The sequence below is a fragment of the Protomyctophum parallelum genome (genome assembly GCF_964188405.1).
Source record: "Protomyctophum parallelum genome assembly, chromosome: 1".
Taxonomy (NCBI): domain Eukaryota; kingdom Metazoa; phylum Chordata; class Actinopteri; order Myctophiformes; family Myctophidae; genus Protomyctophum; species Protomyctophum parallelum.
Window position 1 is genome coordinate 65,286,798 of NC_139697.1, and position 23,123 is coordinate 65,309,920.

A 23,123-nucleotide genomic window follows, 5' to 3' on the forward strand; every position below is an offset into this window, starting at 1 on the left:
CTGTGATTAAACCTTCAGCATTACATTACACTGCAACCCCACTGTGGCTAATACCTTTTTATTCACAATGCCAAGTTATTGTAGGCTACTCCTAATAATATATCATGGTGTAGTCTAGCTCTGGTTTGATTGATTGATTTAAATATTTTATTAATAGTTTGTAGAATTACAGTACATTTCAAGCACAAACTCAATACAAAGACTGCAACTGTGAGTGGACGACCCAATTAAGCATTACACTTGTTTAAGAGGGTCCACATTGTTCAATTCATCAAAAGTCCACATTGTTCAATTCATCAAAAAACTACATTATTACAAACCTACATTATGTGGGATCCTTTAGCTTACAAACGGAGTGACATTTCTGGCCACAACGTGGGTGTCGCTGGGCTGTGGCGCTGCCAACTGACTTTTGTGTTTCCCTCTGCTTCATCACCTTTTAGTTCCTTTATTACAGCGAATCAAAGGTGTGTGAAATACTTCTGTAATTAATGACTTGCTGACTATCTCGCGATTTTAGCCTGGATTTAGTGTTCACGCCACATAGGCTATACATTGAAGACCACATAGGCTATAGCCTACATGAAGACCCGACTCCAGCAGCAGAACTGACAGGTAGACTACAGACTACAGTAGCCTACCAAAAAAAAGCCCTATCTTGACCACAGAAACGCCCCTAAAAGACACGGTATCCTACCGTCGGTATACGTGTAACATAGTGTGTATAAATTGGCAGATTTTATTTTTTATTTTGCACGTCACTTTCTGACTTTCCAAAGGAAACGTTTCAATGCCTTATTGCTGTGTTGTTGGTGATTTGTGGATTCGTTTTTAGATCAATCAGGGATCTGTTAATAACTTAATACTGTACTGCAGTCTGCAGTTGTTCCCAAATCCACATTTGTTGAGCCCCCATTAGACCCCCATTAGACACTACTTGATATGTATCAAACAAATTTGGCTAATAATAAATTAATTAACATAATTTCAAACATTAAACCATTTAAACTTCTTCACCTGAACTGAACCAGCTCGGTGAAATAACTCAGTACTCAAAACATGTTAATTTATATCAATTTTATTTATAACTGCCAATGTCATGTAAATGTACAACGCACAAAATGTATGTCACCATAACCAAACATGTATTTCTACTTGATAAACCTTATTTATTGGAAGACGGAGCACTTGCAGCATGTATAGATTTTGAGTCAAATTTTGTTCTAAATACCTGCAAATTGACAAATTGTACATAACTCCTGTACTGGACGCTTTATCGTATAAAGTAAAGAAAATAAAGAACCAGACCACGTGATTAGACAAAAAGTCTCTGCAAGCTGATAAAAAAAAACAAAAAAAAAACAGTTTCTTACCCAAACTTACAAGTGAAACTTCAGTAGTATTTAACCCATTCTGACCTGAGATCAGATTCATACGAGGTTTCCACATGGACACACACTGGTCTGATTAACCCATTCTGACCTGAGATCAGATTCATACGAGGTTTCCACATGGACACACACTGGTCTGATTAACACGGTTCTGAATGTGAAAATCTGACATAACATTTCTATGTTCCGCATCTAGAGCCATACTGTAAAATAGATTCCAGCCTCACAAGAACTATGCATAGCCTACATTTCACCTGGGCTGGTGGTGATTCACATTAAATGCCGGCAAAGCCATCCATCCTTTAATCACTTGAAACATGTGAAATTATCCTTTACAAATGTTCAAAAACAGCCTCACAATGCTGTGTTGTGAGTTTGTAGATCAGCCATTTTTACAATTGAACATTGTTGTGCGACTAAGTGTATATATTATGTAGGACTTAAGAGGTTAATTACAAAATGATGTAACAATAACTGAACGACTTCTACAAACATCTGTCAATGGCATCACAAACTAGAAAATTCGCAATTTAAAAAAATTGCAGAGTGTGGTTGCCGCAGTGGCTTACATATGCCCCTCCCACTAGTATTGCCAGCCAATTACAATTTCAAGTCACGCCTTAGATCATGCGTAAGTAATTCGGAGGGGATTTAACCCCCGAAATTCATGTTTTTGCGACAAACGGTTACATTTCTCGCATTTGCGGCGCCCCCTATGGATGAAAATGGAATTGCTTTTAGAACTTGGTTGATTGAACCACCCCGGACATGTGATTGAAATGTGGGATGGATTGGACATTCCGTTCGTGATTTATGGCATTTTTTGTGATATAGGCCCCTCCTACTAACTTCGGAAGACGATTACGGCCGAACGATACGCACTTTAAAAATTCTGCAGTTCAGTTTTAATTGGATGGGTCCAGAGATCACGTGTGCCGATTTCTGTGAGATTTGGACAAAATCTGTAGGAGGAAAAGCAAAAAGTGTGTTTTGGACAAAATTCAAAATGGCGGAAAATCTATCATGGCGGAAATGGGCGTGGCCTATATGGGGAGATGCGTCATGACCCAAGGAATCCAGGGAAAAAATAATTTTACGACCTGCGGTTCAAGAGTTATAAGCCAAAAGGTAAAGTGGGCTGTTATAGCGCCACCATGAGGCCGACCGATAACATTTTAGGGTTAAATAATTTTAGGGATAATGTTGAATTATCCCTAAAAGTTTTGTAACTATAGTGATTACAGTCTCCGAGGAACGAATACTTGAATGTGAATTTTTGCCTTTTCCCATTCATGTCAATGGGGAAATTTAATTCACTAATAAATTCATATCAATTAAACTATACACACGATTCCCGATTTTTTTCGGTCAATTTGACATATGGCTCAAGTGCGTACAGCGTACAGTGTGGGAGGTATAAAGCGTCAAAATAAAGACTACTCCAGTGAAATAATAAAGTGTCACAGTTACAAGAGTCTGGTTGCTCATTCGGGCAACCACACTAATAACACTAGGACAAAATTTTGCCAAACCGTTGTAAGAGCAGTCTCATTGCTGATAGGGGTGAAGTCCAGCTTGGAATGTATCAAAATCACGTGAGCATGTTAAGAATTTAAGAAAGTTGTTGGAAGTCAACGTTGTCAATCATTTTACTAAGGGAGATTATATTATTGCCCACTTTGATAGGCTGGAATGGTTTAGGGTTGAAGACAGAGTATACAGCATCTTGCAATGGGTCTGGTCCACAAGACCAGAGGGATCGAGTGCAGTGCAACAAACCATGTGCAACCCAGATTCGGCACAAACAACTAAATTATTTTCGCTCCTATGCCACCAGAATGTGGAACGCCCTACCAACAGTCATTAAGACATGCGAATCCCTTGACTCCTTCAAATCCGCTCTCAAAGAGCACCTACGGACGGCTGCAATTCGAAACTGGCCCCCGTAAAATCTGAATCTGAAAACGAAGTAGGGGTGCTGTGTGAAGTGAGTTCAAGCGAACGTGGCAATGTCCACTTTAGCCTATACTTAGTGCCATTCAAGCCTACTCAGAGTCAGGCCATTCAAGCCTACTCAGAGTCAGGCCATTCAAACCTACTCAGAGTCAGGCCATTCAAGCCTACTCAGAGTCAGGCCATTCAAACCTACTCAGAGTTAGGCCATTCAAGCCTACTCAGGCCGTGGGCAAGTAGGTTCTGGTGGCCAGAAATACCTTGTGGGTCGCTGGATTTGCGGCCTTGTGGCGGGGATGACCGGGGTCAACAGGGGTGACTGGACGGTGGACCTTGCAGGTGGCCAGGGGGTCGACCAGATTTGACCCGGTATGACCAATTTGGGGATACCAAAGTGATAAATAATATTTACTGCATTATTTATTACCATGAATTACACCAATTTTGACCTTCAATTTGTCAAACAGCAGGCATGTTCGCCGCTCTGTTAGCTCAGTGGTAAAATGTGACAGCACTTGCACAGAAGACTGGCATTCAAATTGGAGGTAGAACCGTAGAACCAATGTAAATAGAGTAGACTACGAACTAAGATCAATCAATCTAAAAAGAGAACAGGACAGTTACATTATTCAGCTTTAAATATCTATGTAATGTGTACAGTATGCCTTGATAAACCCGCCTTTCCTTATCTTGCCTTGTGGAGGCAGCAATACGCCAAACGGGCGTTTAGCCAATATGGAATTTAAGGAAGAAGAAGAACATTTGTCACGTGAGCAAACAAGGCGAAAGCAACATGGAGGATAGCAAGAAGATATGCTAAATAAATATAATTCAAAGGTCTGTGTTTAACCTCAGAGTCCTTTAGTCTGCACCGCTGCCATTGGTTCCTCAACAGAAGTAAACAGTTGATAAGAAAGAAAACCACGATGGGATTTTCAAAAGCAAACGTCGACTGTGTGAGGAAGTCTGTGTTGCTTTGTTTGTTTACATCCTTGCTGGTCGGTTGGAGCAGCGGCGACAGTGACAGTCCTGTCATGGACAACTCTGCTACAGAAAGGATGGCCGAGGAAAGCCACCGACAAGACAGTGCCAACCTCCTCATATTCATTATGCTCTTGACGCTCACCATTCTTACCATATGGCTGTTCAAACACCGCAGATTCAGGTTTCTGCACGAAACAGGACTAGCTATGTTCTATGGTAATGATTATGTAATGAATGAGTATGACTGTATGGATCTCAAGCAGCTAATAACTCTCTGAGAATGAACAAATGTACATAATGTTACTTAAGCAAAACTAACATTAGCGACAAAAGTCACTTAGGTATGATAAATAATAGCTGTTACTGGATTAGTAATTAACTATGTGTTATAGTACTGCATGGCCCCTTGCCTTAATAGTGAACAGGACCAGGGACTGGGGTTGCAAATTAGCCTTGGCTACAAACTCATATACATTGCAACGGTTTCATGTTTTTACAACTTGGTACATTGTTTTTGGTATTGTCCCTGTTAAATAAACGTATAAATAAAATAAAACTAGATAATTGAAATGAATTGGCCAACAAATGTATAGTAATCTCTGTCAAGCCCCCACACTTTTAAGTACACTAAGCACAATAACGATACAAGTTAGATGACTAGTCTTATCTGTTATCTGTGATGTTAGATCAAGAGGTTTTGTTTCCACATTGTATGCTTTTTTATTAGAATCTAATTGTGGGACCTTGCCTGTTCCATTCTGGATCTAGATTGACGCTCACCAATTTTGTGTAGTGTTTTGGTTTCTTTATTTATTCATGGTGTTAACATGTTTGTTTGTGCTATTTTTTCTTAATAATTTCTTTTGATAACAAATAAAACTACAAGTTAGAGTTACTCTATTAGAGTATGCATAAAACAGTGTAATTAAAGTGCTTTGTGTGGACAGCCCATTAAGAGGAAAAACATTTAGATAATAATATGATTATAGCCTATATTGTTTCACAACTTGGTGCAAGAATAAGTGGTTTGCCTTCCTTCCTGTAAGGTCTACTGGTGGGTGTGATTCTGCGGTTCGGGGTCCACATGCCCCAGAACATGAGTAATGTGATCCCGAGCTGTGCCGTCAATGCCAGCCCGGCCACACTGCTGGTCAACGTCAGTGGGAGGTTCTATGAGTACACTCTAAAGGGGGAAGTCAGCAGGGCCAAAGGCCACCAAGTACAGAATGATGAGATGCTGAGAAAGGCAAGAAGAGTGGATGAATGCGTGAATGGACAGGCAGAGTGTTTACAACTTAACTACATGGACCCTATTTTTGGCATCTCATAATAGGTGAAATAGACAGATATTTGGTGAATTTAGACAAACATTTGACAACAAACAAACATTGATTTATTACATAATAGTTAAAAGATGACTATTGCGGAAAAATCTTACAACTACCAACTAGTAAAATCAGTAGTCACTTACACAAACAAACACACACACTTTAAGGGAGATTAGCAAAGGGTGGCAAATGTTATCAGTTACAAAGTCATACGGTATGCTGTACTGTTTTTAAGAGGAAGAAAATGGAAATACAAATATGTACAACTTCTGTTCTTTCTGTAGGTGACCTTTGACCCAGAAGTCTTTTTCAACATTTTGCTGCCCCCCATCATTTTCCATGCTGGCTACGGTTTGAAACGGGTACGTTGGTGAACTGTCTCTTTGAGGCTAACACAATGAAAAAGATGGGACTAAAAACATCTACAAACTAGGAACTGAATTGAATGAATTTAAATCAGCATAAAAAGTTCTATTCTATCTATTTACAAAAATTATGATTATGATGAGAATTACAAAGGACATACGTATATGTAGCAGACTAGTAATGATAGTAGTTTTCTTATAATAACCCCTTTATATCTTTCTTTATATCTTTGTCTCTGTTAGAGGCACTTCTTCAGGAACATTGGTTCCATCCTGGCCTATGCTTTCATGGGAACAGTCATATCCTGCTTTGTTATTGGGTAATACATTTAAGATTGCTCTGATGAATTTTGTAGACCTTAATCACTGTTACAGTCTCAGAAAGGGCTTACAAAGGCAACACAACCTCCAAGGGAAAAAAGAAAACATTGCTAGACAAAGTAAAGGAAGAAAGTGTGGAAAGCAACCAGGGTGGGCAGGAATGGAATAGGTGCCAAGTGGGCAATATCCAAAAAACAAAACAAAGCTAATAAATGTCCATGCTTGTAAAATAACAGCACTATTAACACTTTATACACAATATATTCATGTTAAATAAAACAAAATTAGTGATATTAAGGGACAGTTAACCCTGAATGGAAGCAGTTCCAGTAATGTTTACAGGTACATCTTTTGTTTTTATCTATTTTGAGGGGCTATATGAACAGCTATGTGTCTGAGCAAATCTGCAAATGTATGTCGGTGGCCACCCTTGGCCAATAAGGGACCACCATTCTTGATGATGATGTACGATGATTAGAGCGCCCCTCACTTCACACGGTTGTGATTTTTTTTAAACCTGAGATAAAATTGTATCAAATGGGTGTCTGAATCAAATGGAGACGCCTTGAAATTTAAAAGGTTGAGAATCACTGCTTTACACTCATACATGTCTTCTCTTCCTTCCAGGCTGACCATGTATGGCTTTGTGTCGTTCATGAAAGCAGTGGGCCAGCTGGGGGGAGACTTTTTCTTCACAGACTGCCTCTTTTTTGGGGCCATTGTGTCTGCGACAGATCCAGGTGCAGTATTTGGATAAGAACCCAGAAGATGCTACATGGTTTTATTATGCATTCATTGAGTGAGTTTAGTTCTCACCAGGCACTATTATGACAATTGAGCCATGTAGCAGCAGATGATCACCCTAGAATTGACCCTAGAATGATGTGTACAGCAAGCTAAGTCAAGCTTGGTGATTATGGCTTATTATGTCATATGCTACTGACTGATCCTTCTCTCCTTCTCAGTGACGGTACTGGCTATCTTCAATGAGCTCAAGGTAGACGTGGACCTGTATGCTCTGCTGTTTGGAGAAAGTGTCCTTAATGATGCTGTGGCCATTGTCCTCTCCTCGTAAGTATTCAGCACACGCATGCATGCACGCACGTACGCACACACAGACACACATTTGCCACCTGAATCACATAGTACACAGTACAGCAACAGTAACTAATCTTACTAACCTCCATCCCTCTTATCTCATTGCCTGCCTTCGCTGAATGTCTCTTCATCTATCCATCCATATCATTCATCATCAGTGTTCTCCTACGCCTAGAGAAGCAGGGCAGCGGGAGTACCGGAGCCGTGTCCCCTCCGGGGCACAATGGCTCGGCTTCGTCCCAGGGCGAGGATGAATGGCTGGGGGGGAATGAGACACTAACCCCCCGGTGGGTGGTTGGTGTGTATTAGTGATGCACCGGAATTCTTGGTAGTCGAGAACCTAGACTAGGACTCTAGGTATCGGGCTTCACCATGAATCTAAAATGACGTTGATTTAACATATATCGTGATTCGTTACTAGCTTTACAGACAGACACGTGTCCAATAATTTACCAGTAGCTCTTAATTAGTACTAGATGCCCATTGATTGTTCGGTGCATCCCTAATGTGTGCGGTTGTAGTGGCACAGTTTGAGGTAGTACTTGACTGTACATGCCGTTTTATCCTCTGTCCCTCCTACCACTCAAACAACATCATGGTGTCCTGTAGGTAGAGCTGGGCAATATATAGAAATATCCGTCAGAGATATTTAGTAAACAATCTGAACAACTCAAAATTCAGCATTGAGATATTACCACTATCATTGCATATTTCAGCAATGTACTGTAAGACAAAATAATTCATTAGAGCCCAGGCGGTGGCGTAACCGTCTGGGCACCCGACTGGTAATCCAGTCGCAGTGTGCCGCGGGTTCGACTCCCGAGCCTGACACGGCCTTTACTGCATGTCTTCCCCCATCTCTCTCCCGTTTCCTGTCAGCCTACTGTCTGTCCCTTCAAAAAAAAAAACAACAATAAAAGGCGTAAGCCGCAAAAAATATCTTAAAAAAATAAAAAATAATAATTCATTAGAATCCTGTCTTTATCTCTCTGTCGTCCCTCCTATAATGTCAGTGATTTCAGTACACGAAGAAACACTAAATAAATACGTTGACGTATGTAATTTAGTTAAAAGTTAAAAGAAAATGTGAACACTGCGATGTGACGAGTATTAGCACTATATTGTGGTATAATAATATGGCCCAGCTCTAACCTATTATTTTGCATGGCATGCTATACACTTTCTCAGGTGACTCATTGCACAGTATGATGACAAGCTGGATATTGTCCAGTTTGTTCCTTATGGATACGTCAGCTGTTTGTCATCTTCTGTAAATGAGCACTAAGTAGTTTTGTTTTACCCCAAGAAAATGTATATATTTACAGTTTGAAAATTCATATTAATTTCCTCAAATATCTTTTAAATAATATAGTATATTATTTAAAAGATATTTTAGGAAATGATATGTATATTATACACTCACATCGAATGAGCTATTTTCCTTCATAGCGTGGGTCACCTTGCCATGGAGGCTGCAATATTCAGACCTGGTCAACAGCTTAGTGCTCCTTTAAAGATGAGCAGAATCAACCGTGTGTGGTCAGGTGTTGTTGATATGAAACACAAAATCCAGTTGGAATGCAAAACCCTACCTTCTTTCCTTTTTATGACTGGGGCAGTGTAAAACCCAACTCAGGCCAATGAGGCCATACACCAACACCAGATGTAGAGACAGGCTACTAATATGACAGTGGAGTAGTTGAGTTGGGTTCTTACACACTGGATTTGATGCCTGACTGCATTATTCTTCTCTAAAGAAAGTCAGCTCATTCCCACATGTGTGCCTTCATCTATTGTTTGGACACTTCCGTCCTAGACTCTTTCTAATTGCATGTTTGCATTTTGTTTGTGTGTATCTGACTCTTTGTTCTGTCTGTCTGTCTGTCTGTGTCCACCTCTCTGTCTTTGTCGCACAACGCTTGTCCCTTCCAGCTCCATTGTGGCATACCAGCCAACGGGGGAGCACAGCTTTGAGGCCTCAGCCCTGCTGAAGTGCTTTGGTGTATTCCTGGGCGTCTTCAGTGGGTCCTTTGCTCTAGGAGTGGCCACGGGAGTCATGACGTCTTTCATATCCTTTACAGCTTACTGTGTAACATTATTGTCCTCCAGTGCCACTGTCCACAGACATGTAGTGCTTTTAGACATATGGTTCCACTGACATAATCCAGAATTGTCGCCATTATACTGCATTGAAAGAAGACATACTGTATTTCTGTGGTGTCAGACCAGTATCACAACAGCTGGACTGTGCTGATCCTTGACTACCTGTCTTGTCACGTGACCAAGTTCACCAAACTCCGGGACTTCCCCTTGCTGGAGACCGCTCTGTTCTTCCTTATGTCCTGGAGCACGTTTCTACTAGCTGAGGCTTGTGGATTCACCGGTAAACATACACACTCGCACACACGCACTCACATACTCCGTAATAGACTCATTCAATCACTCACTCACTCACTCACTCACACACACACACACACACACACACACACACACACACACACACTGTAGGACTACTTCAAATCAATATCATGATTATTTCATTACCTTGATTATGATTAATGTAGGATTCTTTAAAAAAATTATGTATATATCAGATCTACAAGCTCATCGCAATGTGACATGTGTGAGCTTCACTGTTTTTGTACACCACCATTGTACAACAAGGTGTAATACAGGGGTAAGTGGTTAGTTAATCAGACTAATCGATTAGATTTTCTTTTCATGGTCATTCGTTGTTTATTATTCTTCCATACAAAACATGTAAAAAAGTATAGACTGAAGCCTACGCTTATTAACTTCAATAAAATACACCTTGTCCAAGTATTAAAACACATCAGTTCATGTAACTATTTTCTACTCGACAATTAAATACAATGTTCACATTTTTAAAACGTACAAATCTTTGCTTATCGATTAAGTTTGGTTGGTTCTAAATATCAGTTTCTATATATTTTCAGTTAATTGCCCAGCCTTAACACACACACACACACACACACACACACCTGTCAATCGATGTCTTATCTTGTGTTCCTCTGCCAGGTGTGGTGGCTGTGCTGTTCTGTGGCATCACTCAAGCTCACTACACCTACAATAATCTCTCACCTGAGTCCCAGGACAGGACTAAACAGGTGAGACACACCGTTCTACTAGTCATGGGGACTTTGCATCGAGTTTCCATTTACTACATATTTTGTAATACAAATATTATGTTCCCCAAGCCCTGTTCTTAACTCTCACCGACACAAACATAACCTTAACCGAAAAATGAAGCATAAACGCACACGTGCTTTACCTCAAACACAGAGATGACATCATCTTGTCATTTTAGAACGTAGGTTTATGTCTTTGTTTTCTCTCCACTCCTCCAGCTGTTTGAGGTGCTGAACTTCCTGGCAGAGAACTTTATCTTCTCCTACATGGGCTTGACTCTGTTCTCGTTCCAGTCGCACGTCTTCAATCCCCTGTTCATCCTAGGAGCCTTTGTATCCTTTGGTGTTGGCCCTCCACTTCACGACAAAACAAACAGGGCCGTTGTGTGTTTTCAGAGAGCTACTTTAAACAAGGCATCACGGGTACACCACCCTGATAGTAGATGTTACAAATATGTGTCCCTTTGGCCTTATTCATGGTGCTTGGCAAAATGACAAATATGATTCAAGATCAAAAGAAGAGCTCAGGCACGAACGTTGGTGAATTGAGTCCATCACAGCAAATGAGTAAACACTGTCAAATGCATTGCATGGGAAAAGTGACTTCTATTGATGTGTCTCTCGTGCTATCCTCTCCAAGCTGGTGATGCTGGGCATTGGCACCCAGAAATACCCATCATTTCATTAAAATGATAAATTAATGAAATGTTTTGTTTACCTCTGTAAGCCGTCATTGGCTATGTGTTTTGGTTGGGTAAGGTACATTTAACAGTACAAATATATTATGTTCTTGTAAGGCAGCCGTAGTGTTACAATGTTGCAGACTACATGGTTGGTGCCTTTTCTGCTTTATAGAGGTGATGGGGTAAGTAGGCCTAGCTAACTGAACAGAGGTGTTGTAAAAGTGCAACATCTAGTGGCGCAATGTTGTCTGTTACTACTTTAAATAGCAAACTGTGCATCATCACTCAGTGAACTGTACTGTGTTGCTTCCTTGACCTGGTGTGTGACCTGCTGTAGCTGGCAGTGTTCCTGGGCAGGGCAGCCAACATCTATCCTCTGTCCTTCCTGCTTAACCTGGGCCGCAAGCACAAGATAGGATCTAACGTGCAGCACGTAATGATGTTCGCAGGTACCAGCACTCGATCATCAGAGGTCTCCATTGTCAGCACTCGCTGACAATGGAGAATGCCAAGGTTGCCTTAAGCAAGCTTATGGCTGTAGATAAAGCTCTGAAGTAGTTTAAGCTGCAACCCATAATGTTTTTAGTGAATAAAACATAATTTTAACAAATGGTATAGTCTGTTAATCCTATGTAACTAGCCATTTCTTTCTCCTACCCCTCCAGGCCTGCGCGGTGCTATGACATTTGCCCTGTCTATCCGCGACACGGCCACATATGCCCGTCAGATGATGTTCTCCACCACTCTCCTCATCGTCTTCTTCACGGTCTGGGTCTGTGGGGGCGGGACCACCCCCATGCTGTCCTTCATGAGCATACCGTAAGGCTGTACACACACTATGTACTGTATATACTGTATGTATTGATTGTACTTTGTTTGTGTAATGCTGTTTTCATACTAAGCAGCGACAAAGTGACAGGCTACGAATCCTTTTCCCAGGCCCGGGTCATTAAAGCTACAAATTAACAAAATTATGTCGCTGCGTGGCATGCTACAAAACAAAAGTTGCGCTGGCTTCAACTTTTCGGCCCTCAAATGATGCAGTGTATCATCAATCATGTGTTTTTATTTTTATTTGTCTGTCTGCCTCTGTGTGTCCCTCTGTGACCCATCCCTGTGCTTAACCACATTTGCAAAGATAATCACTTTAAATTCACACTTCTTTCTCTTCTCCTTCAGGGTGGGTGTGGACTCTGATCAGGAGAGCTGTGTAAGTGACCCATGTCATCTTTAGTTGTGTAGAAAGAGGAAAAATAATTGTACAAATATGCACACTGTGCAATCTACATGTACACCACTTGCTTGTCCTGGTTAATGCCCTAAAGTTTGGCTAAACATACCACAAGGTGGTTTCACTCATATATAAGAAAGCTAGATGGCTCACCCGCGCTCTGGCCAATGGCCATCTTACCGAGGGGCAGTATAACATTGTGTCTTTGGTGCATGTACTTTTTAAATAACCATAACTTGGTTTTCAAACGTTTTAGTTTGTTATAAATGTCAGAGACGTCTGCATACTTGCTTTTATACAACGTTCATATAAAAAACTAAATTAAGCAGATAATCTGAATCATAGCCACATTGACAACGTTTGTAATAAACCAACCCGTTTGTAAATCCGTCTTGAGGGAGTTATGACTATTTTTGTTTGAGCTGCCATTGAACATACTGTACTAACTGTAGCCCCTCAGCAAGATGGCCGCCGGGCGAACTACGTCAGAGACGCCACCTTGAGCCATCTAGCCTTTATATATGTCTATGGTTTCACATGTGCAATGTAACATACAGCAGTGCATAGAAATACTTGATAGTGTTCATCGCTGTTGTCCTGTATCCATGTTCAGGTGACCATGGTGGATGGAATTCAGTATAATCGTAACAAACATGAGAGTGCCTGGCCCTTCAGGATCTGGTACAACTTTGACCACAAGTATCCTTTTGCTCTGTAGAGACCATTTTTAAAGAGATGGTTGGTGGTTATGTCATGTTGGATGAATTGGAAATTACAGTATACATGCAGGTAAGCCTTTAACACTAGATGGCTCTCTTGGCACAATTAAGCTAATCATCAAGGCTGCCATTCAGTCTAGTTACTCGAATGACAACAGGATTGTTTGACTGTATACAACAGGATTGTTTGACTGTATACAACAGGATTGTTTTGACAGTAGAATTATTGTTTTGGAGACATCCATGTCCAGGAAGTTCTGACATTTTTACAAGTTTTTCTTTTTTTAGGTTTTTGGCTTTCGTTTGGTTTTGCAATATCTTCATTGCATTTTTGCATTGTGACTACGAGCTGTGCGACCTCTCTTTCCTTTTTTCATGGTTTTGCAATTTAAAATATTTTTAAATCTTGTTTTTTAAAACAAGATTTAAAAATATTTGAATGTTTTTAAAATGTCTGTCTGTTACTGCAGTTTACACAGGACACTCTCTGGGGTTACTCCTGTTGTCTAACACCATAAATCCTTGACAGAAGCCCCCTCCAGCTACTTGAAGCCATTGTTGACCCACAGTGGCCCCCCTCTCACTGCCACCCTACCAGCCTGCTGTGCACCCCTGGCACGGTGCCTTACCAGCCCACAGGCCTATGAGGTATGGAGAATCTGTCTCTCACTCTATGAATGCACCAAGTCTCTGTGATCCACGTAACTGGAGAACCTTTTGCCCCACCAACTTCAAATTCGACACACACGTTCCACACCCCCACAGGGAGTGCAGTGCCCGGTGTTGAGTCCGTCGGATAGCTGGTTGTCAAGAACCAGCACCCCTATAAACATATTTGGCATTTTTCACTATTTTGAAAATATGTAGATCGGCTAGTTGAACTATTTTAAAATGTTTTTCAAGATGGTAAAATATGGCAAAGAAGTTTAGGGATAAAGGGTAAGCCCAAGAGGGCCAAAAGTGTTAATTTCAAAATTCAGAGATGATTATACTGTGTGTAGAATGAAGTCTCACCATATTTTATGATTCTCTCTTCCTTCCTCTTTATCACAATCTTTCTATTCTCGGCTTCTCGCCTTACTGCTCTTCCTCTTCTCTCACCAGAACGAAGAACAGCTCCACGACAACGACTCGGACCTCATCCTCAACGACGCCAACGCAGGCTCCATGTACGCCGACCTCACTGTGAGCACTGACGCTTCCGGCAACCGAACTAGCGCTCGCAAGCGCTCCTCCCCGGCCGGCACTGGGGGCGCGGGCTCACTAGATGACGCCCTGGACCCGGAGCTCGCCCTCGGAGAGCACGAGTTGGTGATCCGGGGCACCCGTCTGGTTCTGCCCACAGACCACCCAGCCGAGGCCCCGATCACCGTCACCCTGCCCCCGCCGCCCTCCCCGCCCTGTGCAGAACCACGCAGGCACAGACTGTAGAGAAACTTAAAAGGTCTGTTGAAAAGCTAGTAGTAGTTTCAGCTTGAAAACTCAAGTCATTCTTTCTGTGAAAATCGCAATTCAGTCTGAGTAACATCCGATCACACTCACAGCAGGATCGATTTAGCATTTCAAGTTGAAAGAATTGTTGTATCTTTGAGTCAGCACAGAAGACATAGTGTGATGGTACCTCGTTATCTCTTTTAATAGTGTGAGGTATGTGATGAAATAGATTTAATCCATTGTAGAGGTGGGTTACTGTAAACCCAAAAGAAAAAATAGATGGCACATAAGGTACCATAAATCAAGTGCACTTCCATTTAATTTGTTCTTTCAAAGCTACTACTGACATTTTCTCCACTTTTTAGGAGAGACTACCTCCCCACTAAAGAGGAGTACTAGCCACAAGCCTGTTTTCTAGCCCTGGGTCCCAGGGTGTGCACTTATCTTCAACATTTTATAGTAGGAATGGATAGTATGAGTTTCTTCGCCTTTTAATAACTGATTATTCCTCATTGACATTCAGTGATGTTAACTGGTACTGGGAAACAACCTGACCACAGGTCATGGTTGACGTTCTGATTACTCCTTGTGTTTTCTCTTGAAGGAAATGTTGAAAGAGGATACCTCTGGTAGTTTAGAGAGAGTTCAGTCAAAAGAGCAGCAAAAAGGAAATATTGAGACATTCTGATTCCTCTTCATAGATGCAGGGAAAAAGCCTGAATCAGATATTACTTACAAAGAACACTTAACTTCTTTGCAAGAGGAAATAAATAAGTGAGGTTTCAGGGCTGGATAATATTGATTATGAGATGTTTGCACAAGTTATTTTGTCCAGTTCTGACTGGGAACCTTTAACCTTACCGCCGTTTTGAGTATATGAACAAAAACACAGGACACTGCCTAAATATGAATTTCCGACTATAGCTACTAGTTACCTAAGTGACTAAGTCACTTCACTCTCCAAAAGTTTATTCACTCCTGCCTGTTCTCCTGTTGATGAAACCACTAAGTTATTGATTTATTTATTGACGAACAAAGTGGATCTATATATTTAATTATTTATTTGATGTATTTTTATTTGTCTGTTTTGAAGTGTCATTTTCTTGAGATTATCAATCTTGAAATGTTCAAAGTCGCGTGCGTGCGTGTGTGTGTCGCCACTGTAGAGTGTAGATATCAACTGAGAACTTCTCATGTGACTATTTAGGGCTAATATCTGTAGTTTGTATATTGGTCAACCTTTCCAACTAAGCGGTCTTTGTGATGTGTGACTGTGTCATGTCATGAAAGACCTTGAGGGGTGGCTCAACTGTTTTCTATTTAAGTGCCTATCCTGAAATTAAGTTTCATGTAGATAGTAGTGTGATGATAATTTTGAGTGGTTAAAACCCTTGTAATTAATGTTCAACACCTCAAAAGCCCTTTGTTTGTGTTGGTGTAAAGTCATTCGAGTTCGATGATTGTTTAAAGGTGTGCGTGTGTTTACTTTAGGATAAACTCATGCAGCGTGCCGTACTACTGTACTGAAATCCCAGCAAAGTTTGAGCTGAAACAATGTATTCTTGTATGTAAGGTTTAGGCACATACTTACCGTTCTGAACGCACACATATGTTCAGGCACCGTGCAGATAGGCTACACAAAGGTTTGTATCTGTACGCTTTCTGAAAACATGCACACAAAGTGAAATTAACAAATAATCGACAGAACTATCCGTACAGTACATGTATTTAACATTGAATATGTCAGAAAGTAACATGAAGGATAAAATGTAATTTTAACTCAAATACTATAGCATGGATAAAAGGAATACTGATTAATTTAATGTGGTAACATGTTGATTAAAATCTAATCAGGACAGATTCTATCACTTATCAGTACAGCATCACATGCATTGTATCCTACTACAGTAGTCAGTGTATTGTTTTAAATGCCTGTCAGCTGTGGTGCTGTTTTTCATTGCTATCCATGAATTCAACAATAAGGTGCATTCCCATTCAAAATTGTATTTCTATTTGTTAGACTACATTAAATAACAATTAATTAATTAATTTTGGACCAGCAACTGCCTTTGACTTTGGAGTTGCTGCTAATTTTATTTATTTGTTATAAATGTGGAGTTATTTATTCTCTCATGAGGGATGTGATGTAGCCTACATCAGCATTTTTGTATATTCTTTTGAATAATTGGCATGGAATTAAAATGCTACAAAAATAAACAAGGGCTTTTCTGTTTGGGGCGTTGAAAGTTTAAGGCCAGTAAGCCCAGTATATAGGCCATTAAACGAAAGAAGAAAATAATAAAAGAAATGTCTGTAACGTGAAAAGACCTATTTGTATGATTTGTTATTTTGTTTGTAGGCTATTGTTATCGTACCTCTGCAACGTGTGACGTGCATTCATTCAGGCGATAGGCCTATAGGCCTGCCTGCCTAGTGCCTATAGTGCCTATGAATTTGGGGGAGTGGGAAATTGTGATTTATGTGGCTGACTATAGTGTTTTCCTTTCCTGTGTTCCAAATAAAATATTTATTGTGTCTGACAGTCTCACTACAATCAATGTCGGTCCGACCAACCCTAAATCCTCCAACGTATTCAATAATTAGCCTTAATCAATTAGGCCTAATACATTTCAGATCAAATAACATCCTTACCCGGGCTTTCCATGTACCAGCTATAACTTGTATATTTCATGAATGGAATTAAAGAACGGTTTACCGCGGTTTGTCTATTTCTATTCCATGCAGCCAGGAGCTGGTCCATATTTTTCCCCCTTGCATATTCATTACAGTAGTAGCCTACATGTACATGCACCGCCTGTAAAGGGGGTGGATCACCGCTGTAGTAGGCCTTCGTGTGTAGAGATGTAGGCTACTACTATGCTGCTTGTGCTGTTCGTTGTGTCAACAAGAGGAAAGGGAAAGTCTGGTGAGACAGTAACTTCTGCTCGCAAAAACGGTGGTTCAGAGAGCGGCGCGCGGATCAAACGTGGTGTCGTAACGACGTACCGCCTGGCTACAACAACCCCGATCTGGTAAGTTGTGTGATGTTATTTTAGTTCTTGCATTAGGCTGGCTAACCATCCTGTGTGTTTTGAACGTTTTCGTGTGTTGGCATTCTAATTCTAGAAGGTTGCCTAATTGCTGTGTGAAAATGTTTTTCTTTTCTTTTCTTAACTTTTCTTTTCTTTTCTTTTCTTTTCTTTTCTTTTCTTTTCTTTTCTTTTCTTTTCTTTTCTTTTCTTTTCTTTTCTTTATCCTTTTTGCTGACCAGATTTGTTGACCAATGCAATTCATCCCATTAACATTGATGCCAGACAGTGTCAATCAAATGTTTCATAATGTGAACACATTCCAATTAAGTTTCCAACAACATAGACCTACCTACCTTACACAGGCAGTAACAGCGACATATGCTTCATGCAGTGGGTCTGGCATCTCTGGATAGATGATAGTTGAAATGCATACGTGAGAATATATTTCTATATATAATATTCTAAATCTAATATATTTATAGTGCATTTGATTTCCTCAGAGGAACTATACTTAAATCTTTCTGGGGCGTTGGCTGTCTGTCTGTCTTTGGCTGCATGCTGACTTCTGGAAGTCTACCCCCAAATCTGTTTCTAGTTAAGTTTTTTTCTCTTTTTCAACCCCAGGATGGAACCGCTGAGGCTAAAAAATGCATCCCAGAGATCAATTAAAATTCCTCTACAGCTATTTTTCATTCACTGTGAGGAAGTGTGTGCGTGTATCTTTGTAAATTGCGAGGGGTTATGGTTTCAGTGCTGGTTCCCCTGCCTGTCATTATTCTAAAAAGGAGACAGCACTGAGCCAGCAGCCATGACCCTCTCAACACACGCACAATGAAGATTAAATGGAATATAGCATACATATATTATATATATATATATATATATATATATATATATGTATATATATATATATATATATATACACACACACACACACAGTATATAAAATTATTATTATTATTATTTACAGTGTTTGAGTGGTGCACAAACATATAACTGTGATCCCTTGGCTGCTGGGGGGAGAAAAGCCCCGTAGAGTTAACTTAAAAAATGAATATATTTTTACTAACATCTTAGAAGAACAGAGAGTATAGGCCTATTAAATGTTCAGTGTGAAGGTATGCCTACTTATTCCAAGTTATGATTTAAAACCAGTTGTCATTTCAATTTGAAAGCCAGAGACAAAAAATGCTCTGAACTTCTTAAAAGCAAGTCCAATTAAGCTAGCCAAGCTCTTCGACAGTGATCTCCAAACCCAACTAGGCATCCTAAAAACCCAATCTAACAAGCTAAGAAACAGTGTAACTATCAAATCAGCTAAAAGAAACTTTATCAATGATAAAGCAGAGGAAAACAAAAACAATCTTCGGGAGTTCTGGAAGCTACTAAACAACCAACTAGGCTGCGGTCAGAAACTAAAAAACAGGTTTACAAACATCAACGTCAAATTGGACGACACCCTCATCACTGACAAGCTTGATGTAGCCAACTACTTAAACATCTTCTTTACAAACATTGCAACAACGCTGGTTAACAAACTGCCCTCCCACTCTGGGCGTTTTGGTGTAGAGCACATCAATGCCTTCTACAAAAACCTAGGTGTTTGTAAAGATGATTTTAAAATGGCAATGGTAACAACTGAGGAGTTACTTAAAAAACTGAGTGCCCTCCAACCCCACAAGGCCACTGGCCATGACAACATTCCGTCCAAATTTCTCAGAGACTCCAATCATCACCCACATAGTAAACCTCTCCATCAAACAGGGACAGGTCCCCCAAGATTTCAAACTGGCCAAATTAACCCCCCTGCACAAGAAAGGGAGTAAATTAGACCCCGGCAACTACCGCCCTATTTCTACCGGTATTCTAAGATCCATCTCGAAAGTGATGGAAAAAATAGTCTATGAACAGGTTAAAAAGTATCTTGCCACAAATAAATGAATGTACGAGTTGAAAAACTGAATCAATTCTCTTTGGATCTAATAGTAATCTCAGCAAGGCAGATGGCTTCCTGGTTAGAGTTGGTGACAATATTGTCCAAATACTTCCTTAATGTTAACGAAGTCCACACCCACAACACCAGAGGGAGTGCAACAAACCATGTGCAACCCAGATTTGGTACAAACAAGGGATTAAATTATTTTCGCTCCTATGCCACCAAAATGGCCCCTGTAAAATCTGAATCTTCCCCCACCCACCCACCACTTTTCCCCTCACTGTATATGTTTCTTTTCCCTTTTTACCTCCTTTATGATGAATTCCCGTTCTGCTCTTTGGCTTTATAGAAGCGTATATTTGTACGTCTCTAAACGTTTTGATGAATTGAACAAGGTGGACCCTCTTGTAAACAAGTGTAATGCTTTATTGGGTCGTCCACTCACAGTTAACAGTCTTTGTATTGAGTTGTGCTTGAATTGTACTGTAATTCTGCAAACTGTTAATAAATATTTCAATCAATCAAAATTTCCAGGGTTGCAGCCCAAATCTTCCAAATAGGCTTTGCAAACAGCAGTAATATTTTGCTAATTTGACAGATTATTACTGACTACTTGATTTGAAGTAAAGTAGACAGTAATCTGCAGCTAATACCCCCCCAACCATAACTGCGCAAACGCACGCACACACGCACGCACATGCACGCACGTGTGCACGCACGTACATGCACGCACGCACGCACATGCACGCACACACACACACACACACACACACAAACCCAACCCTAAACAAGAAAGAGCAAAATGATACAAAATGCATCACCTTTCCATTCTCAGAACAGAAGTCAGAACATAAGTCTATAGAACAATTGACATTGACACATACACAAAATGAAGTAACCCAACCCAATACCCATAATGTATGTGTGATTCACCTCTTGCTACTGCACACACAAAACATATCCTCTGACCACACATCCTGCATGCTAAAGAAATTACCATGAGCTCAGCCCCATAAAATAACACCGTAAAGCCATAAAGCTTTATACAGCATGTCTGACTTCACATCTAACTAACTCCATTATGTTTACGGGTTCTGGGAAACGTATGCCAGAAAAATACTTTTCCCCCTCTCGTTTTATTTTTATTGATTGATTTATTTCCAAATATACAATATATACTATACTTTGGTGACCCATTTCTGGAAGAAAATATATTCTGAGTGACCAAAATCTATAAAAGTGTATTTGTGAAAACTTTCCATTCTATTTGAATACATAACAGCTGTAGCTATTTTACTTTCTAATACAACATAACTTCTGGTCCAATCCAGTATAGTTTTGATGGACTACAAAATTAAATGATGAAGGCAAAATTAACCCACTCTGTACAGTACAAGCGAAATGTTAATAATGTATCCATTTGTAACTCAGTGAGTGTACCAATGAAATCAAACAGATTTGATTACTTTTGTACACTCTCAGTGTGACAGACCAGGACTTGAATTTAATAAATTCTCTGCTGGCAACGACATCATTCAGGTTATGACACAAAGAGAGATACGAGTGGCAACATATTCGACACCACCTTGTGAAATCAAATCACTCCTGACACCACACCTGTGCCACACATGCCCTCACATGCTGTAGGCATGTCGTTTATGGATCAGCTTTATTTTCTGTTGGATGATGATGGACAATAAACACACATGTCATGGATAAATGTCACAGATGAATCTGATTGCACTATTTGCCTTTCTAGGCTGTGCTTCTTTGTGGTTTTAATGTTTATTATACACACGTGTTCCACCCCTACCTACTGCCTTACTGAATGGAGTGAAGGCCGTTGCATTGGCACAGGACAATTTCCAACAAAAGCACCAACCCTAGTCAACAAACAACATAGGACTGTCAGGGCTTCCAAACGTATTGTCTTTTACTTTTGCTAGTTCATTCATGTGTGAGATTGTCCAGGTGGTGCAGTCTTCTGACAGTGGCCTTATAGCTGCGGAGCCACTTTCCATTTGGCATCATCTGAACCACTATGGTTGGGGTGACAGTGATCTTTGATAATTCTGGTCATCATATAAGTCTTGGATGTAGGGAATATCACATCCGTTGATACACTCGACCTGCGGTTGAGGTTAGTACAGTTTCCATAGCAGACAGTGATGCAGCCATGCAGTCAGGATGCCCTCTGTTGTAGGCCCAGAGGACCTTGCCGGGTCCCATACCGGACGTTTCCAGACACAGAGAAAGTAGAGGCATAGTTCTGCCTTCTTCACCAATCACCACCTGTCAGTCTGTATAAGGGTCCGTTTACTGCATTCCATGCTGTCTAAAAGTCCCCTCTTCTATGCTAAGGTGTACTGTACTGTACTGTACTGTACTGTACTGTACTGTACTGTACTGTACTGTACTGTACTGTACTGTACTGTACTGTACTGTACTGTACTGTATGGTTAGGTAAGTTCCTTTTTCGTGATTTTAGGGCCTTTGTGGTGCTATGGTACATGAGGTGCATGCATAGTCGAATTAACCTTGAATGAGTATTCAAAGTATTCTTACTGACCAGTGAGGAGATCCTGTACAAAAGTCTTGTTCTTTGCCAGGTTGACTTGTTTCTTTTAGTCATTTTATCTCTGGAAAGATTTGCCTCTATACTAGATGGAACCCAGGTAGGTAATTTACTTTTCATGTGATAACATAACATTGTCACCCACTTTAATTGTGAAGCCGTCAGTGTTGATGAAGTTTCTATACAAACTCTATACAAAAAGAGGATTCACATCTGTTAAGGTGATCATTGATCATGTCTGTTGATTCACACAGTGGCTATGCTTAGTCTATTGTACTGCAGCAACATGATGCGTTCCTTTGGTCTTACATTACAAGACATAAATCTGTGTGGTATCTGGCTGTGGTGTACAAGGGCTTTTGTCTGGGATGTGTCCTTTCATTCTAGTTCTTTGTGTGTCATATGAATGATCAGCTAAAATGGCACAGTCGAAATTATTTTGAACATTGCATCGTCCCGCATCGCCCCACATCGCTCCGACTCATTGTCACAATTTGATATTTTTGGATCATTTTGCCTATAAATACATGCCGACAATAGGGATGCTATGGTCAAAAGTGGTTAACTGTGAGAGACATCTTTATAAGATTTACATGTTAACACTACTGAAATGTGTTTAAGTACTAGTTTTTAAAAGTTTCAATGGGAAGTACCAGAATGCTGCTGATATTTGACTAACGCTTGGGTCGTTCTCTGGTAAAGGTTATGTTTCAAATGGAAGTTGTTATGTTGTGATAAAATATTATGCTTATGTAACATTATTATCGGGAAAAAGCTGAATAATCCTCAAGGAAAGTTACATATATAGCCGATGCCAAGTAAAAAGGGGAAAAAAGAGATAATCAACTACTAGTTGATTAATCATGAGCACCCTGACCAAGAGGGGATTTAATTGTGGGGTGGTAGACATTTGGTCTCTCCCAC

General features: G+C 40.3%; 2 protein-coding genes across 3 annotated transcripts in view; both read left to right on the forward strand.

Annotated features, from left to right (window-relative positions):
* The first annotated feature begins 4,128 nt into the window (after window positions 1-4,128).
* On the forward strand, window positions 4,129-17,410 carry LOC310873002 (sodium/hydrogen exchanger 6-like). Of its 2 annotated transcripts, none has more exons than XM_083785239.1 (16): window positions 4,129-4,544; window positions 5,375-5,574; window positions 5,941-6,018; window positions 6,265-6,341; window positions 6,970-7,082; window positions 7,308-7,413; window positions 9,373-9,529; window positions 9,727-9,823; window positions 10,480-10,568; window positions 10,809-10,922; window positions 11,610-11,721; window positions 11,938-12,091; window positions 12,452-12,482; window positions 13,117-13,202; window positions 13,765-13,870; window positions 14,327-17,410. In XM_083785239.1, exons 1-16 carry the CDS (start codon window positions 4,271-4,273, stop codon window positions 14,651-14,653), a joined length of 2,121 nt encoding a protein of 706 aa, XP_083641365.1. In that variant the 5' UTR covers window positions 4,129-4,270; the 3' UTR covers window positions 14,654-17,410. The 2 variants fall into 2 exon arrangements, with proteins under 2 accessions (XP_083641365.1, XP_083641366.1); XM_083785240.1 differs by having other exon boundaries at window positions 9,373-9,493; window positions 9,703-9,823; window positions 14,327-17,334.
* A 101-nt stretch (window positions 17,411-17,511) lies between these two features.
* LOC310872995 (four and a half LIM domains protein 1-like) overlaps window positions 17,512-23,123 on the forward strand; it is a 17,106-nt gene continuing 11,494 nt past the window's right edge. The window contains exon 1 of the mRNA XM_083785223.1: window positions 17,512-17,688. The gene's annotated coding sequence lies outside the window, so the exon portion shown is untranslated. The remainder of the gene's footprint in view (window positions 17,689-23,123) is intronic.